At 39.8% G+C, this 4,177-nt stretch overlaps 1 gene segment (V, D, J or C); it reads left to right on the forward strand.

Moving 5' to 3' along the window:
• The window catches only part of LOC110308294, a 12,768-nt gene extending 9,126 nt beyond the window's left edge, over window positions 1–3,642 (forward strand). The window contains 3 exon segments of the C gene segment in view: window positions 861–914; window positions 1,623–1,667; window positions 3,500–3,642. Of these exon segments, the coding sequence occupies window positions 861–914; window positions 1,623–1,667; window positions 3,500–3,642 (242 nt within the window).
• Window positions 3,643–4,177: the final 535 nt, after the last annotated feature.

Consider the following 4,177-nt stretch of genomic DNA (forward strand, 5'->3'; position numbering starts at 1 on the left):
ACACACACACACACACACACACACACACACACACAGAGAGAGAGAGAGAGAGAGAGAGAGAGAGAGAGAGAGAGAGAGAGAGAGAGAAAGAGAGACTTTCAAATCCTTTAAATATTGACCCTCTCATTATGAGTTACTCAAGCTCTTTAAATTTTATCTTTTAATTTGTAGTTAGGACATCTAGAATGCAACTCCCTTTAGTGGTACAGGAGAGTTAAACATGATGATGCCCGATGCATTTGCCCAGTTCCTGGAGCAGTAGTGATCACAGGATAGGCAGCATCTCTTACTAGCACTCAGGTGCATGTCCACAAGCACCTGACCTCTAGAGACCAAGCATATGGATAGGAAACTTGGAGAAATGAATTATTGAGAAAGCTGTGGCTGCCTTCTCTGTTTAGATAGAAATTGGCCTAAATCAGACACCCTCAAGGGAGGATGAGTGTTTTTTTGACTCTAAGGTTAGACACATTTACTGTAGGTAGAACATGAGATATCCGAAGTCTTAAATCAGCCCATCTGAAATTTTTTCCATTAACTATATCTTTTGTGCAACATTCTGGCAATTTTTATACATGTACGTATAGATACAGAAGAAAAGCAGGGAATCTGGAATATAGTATTTGAGGTGTGGTTAAAAAAAGTATACTTCACAATATATAATTTGGTACCTTTGTGTGTAAAACTATATGATAACTGTTATCTATAAAGTCTCAAAAATCAATTATTCTTGGATTTTGAGCCTCATAATTTTTAATATGGCTTCTCTAGTCTCTGTGTCAAGACTTCATATATATTGATTCACACACACTTTCAAATAATGTGCATGGATAACTAACTAGTGCCTTAATTTCTTTTAGCTTTCACAACTATTAATGTTAATCCCAGAGACAGTGTTTTGCGACATGAAAATGGTAAGTTTGGATATATGCTTGCCTTTACCTCTTGAAAAGGGTTTTTCTTCTATCTCCTCATCTTTTGAATGTTCTTGGATTCTTGTTAAAAGACAAACAAAAACAAGTGCTAAATGCAGAAGAAGTCTGGGTTGCATTTTAAATCAGTATTTTCTCCATGTCACCATAGATTGGAAACAATTTCCATCTGAAACTTTACCAACAAAAATAGAAGGTTTGTTTTTTTCCATTATCAGAAAGATTTGCACTGAAATTCTCAGCCCTGGTAGTTAAAAACAAAACAAACAAACAAACAAACAAACAAACAAACAAAGATGCAATCTTCTAAGAAATATTAAGATGCACTAAGTAAGTGCTGTAAGGCCTGCCGGAAATCCTAGCACTTGGGAGGTCATGGCAGAACACTCAAAAGCTCAAAACTGGCCTGTGATAGATGAGTGTCTTTGTTAAATGTTTTCATGTGTTCATGGGGTTGACAGGGGCTCTGAGACAGGATGCGATCGGATTCATGTGTGTATACGCACATGCATGTACATGTGCATGCGCAAGCTAGAGGAAAACCTTTGGTGTCATCCTTTGTGTGTGTGTGTGTGTGTGTGTGTGTGTGTGTGTGTGTATGTGAGAGAGGGGGGGTGGGAGGGAGAGGGAGAGGGAGAGGGAGAATGTCAAATAGTGTAACTCACTAGAACTTGCTCTCATTTCTTCTAGTTAACAATGCTACTGATCTGGAAGCTTGCATGAAAGGAAGAAAGGGTATGTCGTCGTCGTCGTTTCCTCTTTCCCTTTATCTTGTCATAGAGAACATGATCTCAATCATCTTAAGTTTGAACTTCTTTGCTTTAAAGAAAGGCCATAATGGCTGGAACTGCAGTTTAGACTGAGTGACACTATAGCTTAAACCCATCGTTTCCTAGTCATAGCAACAATTTGTCTTTGTGCAGTATGATCTTGACTAGGGGCTCCAGATTTTTTACTACTTTTCCCCCTACCAATCACATTTCCTAACACCTACAGAGTCCATTTTAGACAAAAGGCCCTTGAGCTGGGTTCTGTGTGTGTATCTTGTGTATCTGTCTCTCTTGTGACTCCTCTCATACACTGTAATTGTTTCCTCCATTGTTTAGATGTGGCTAGTGAGCTAATAGTAAGTCCTCTGTACATGTCACACATTCAGATCTGGGGTACAACTCAGATCATCAAACAGCAACTGATCTCCTCTCAGTTTTGCATTTTCCCCCTAAGTCACAGAATAAGGTATTGTCTTCTGTGCATTGCTATATGAATGGGGAAGAACATGGGTTTCACACTGTATCTGGCTAGTGATCCAGTCTTCCTAGTGATCCTTCTGTACATATATGCAAGAGTGACTTCCATTCTGTCAGCAGAGTGTGCTTCACCTGGCAATGGAAAATGATTATTTAAATTCCCAGTTACTCATGAGAGTGCCACGGTGTCAGATGCCCAGCATCCTCACCACGTTTAGTGAACAAAGTGAGTACTAGTTTCTGCTCCGTCCCCCTGATATACACACCAAAATGAGACTCATATATCTATCCTAGGGCTAACTGCTCTTCCATTTCCTCAGGGCCATGAACTCAGAATCTGATGTACCACATGAGGAATGGACCTGACCAAGGACAGAGTTAAAAATTTCATTACTTGAGATCTCTTATCTTTATGCCAGAAACAATCATGGCCTTGACTCATTAAGTAGCTATTTTTGTGGCTCTCCAATTCCATCATTACATTAATTGACAACAGCAAATATTTCTTATCAAACTCCAATTAGCCATTATATACTAGTGAGAGCCTTGAGAGAGACAGATGAGTGTCTTTGGAAACCTGGATTGACAGGGTGCCTCAGGCTTTTCTGTAGTGCTTGCTTCTACAATGTCCTGTTGATCCCACTGTGCTAGCATTGGGTTTCCATAGTCCATGTCTCCTGGAGGAGCACTGCAGGCTTCTACAGTGCTTCAGATGTTCTATTTTGTATTTGCGCTTATATATTTTTTATGTCTGCGCTGTTATTTTTACTTGGAAATATATAAAGAAATTAGGTAACATTTCTTTACAGTCACTTCTGTAGACAAAGACTTATGCTGTGGGTTACTCAATACATATTAGGCAAACTCTTTTTTTCTGTGCCCACTGTTTGATTGCAAATAGAAATAAAAAATCTTCTTCTACCAAAAGCTATGAATTTATGAAAAAGGGAAACATTTTATGTGCAAAGATATCAGAATATTATTTAGAATTTGCTTTGTACGTGATGGATATTATGTTATTATTTAGATATGCCAGAATGAAAATTTCTAAACTTATACCGCACTTAACCTTCAAATGGATGCATCTGTTCCGAGTGCAAATTCTCTTTTCAGTAGTAGGAAGATTACAAATGAACTTATCAAATGTTATTGTTAATTTGACTTCTAAGATGAGTCCTCTTGCTCCTTCTGCTAAGAGTGGTCAGTGGTGAGTTGTCCCTCAATGTAGGTCACCAAAAAAAAAAAAAAAAAAAAAAAAGGTTGACTATGTGTGCTGTTTTGTCAAAAGAGCAGATGACACTAACTCCAGGATTCCTTTAGATATGTTGCAGCTTCAGGTCACCACCACCTGTGCATTCTACACCTACCTCATCCTGTTCTTCAAGAGCATGGTCCACTTGGCCTTTGTTGTATTCTGTCTATTCAGAAGAGCAGCCATGTCCTGTGATGATCAACGTTCATAATGGATGGTGAAACAGGGGAGTCCTGCTATCTTCCCCTTCCTGCATCTCAATATCTGCTGAGGGTCTAGCGGGGCTTGCTTGCTGTCTTTGACCTCTTCGAGGACACATATGCATGATTTTTGTATCATTACTATAGTTCTCACAGCAGAGTGGAAACTGATCAACTTTACTCTTCAACAGATAGTAGCTTCCAAGCATCCAGCCATCCTAACCCATCCTCTCTCAGCCCCTCTAGCAGGTCCCAGCATCACAGGCCCAATGTACACACACTGCCACTCCTAGTCACCCCATTTCATACCCTAGAACCAGATAATTCCCCCAAAGCCTCCACTTCATATGCCCTAAATAACTTTATTTGAACTTGGATATTGTGCTTTGTTTTACAAAATACAGTAATAAAATCCAGGCTGGACACTCGCCAACTGCCCACAACACCCGCCACAGGATCTTAAGACTTCTGGTGAGGGGAGCACAGCTTCTGCTCCAATCCAATTGCGCGGGACCTGAGACTGCATTAGTTAGGGAAGCAGAAACC

This window comes from Mus caroli, chromosome 13 (genome assembly GCF_900094665.2).
Source record: "Mus caroli chromosome 13, CAROLI_EIJ_v1.1, whole genome shotgun sequence".
NCBI lineage: Eukaryota > Metazoa > Chordata > Mammalia > Rodentia > Muridae > Mus > Mus caroli.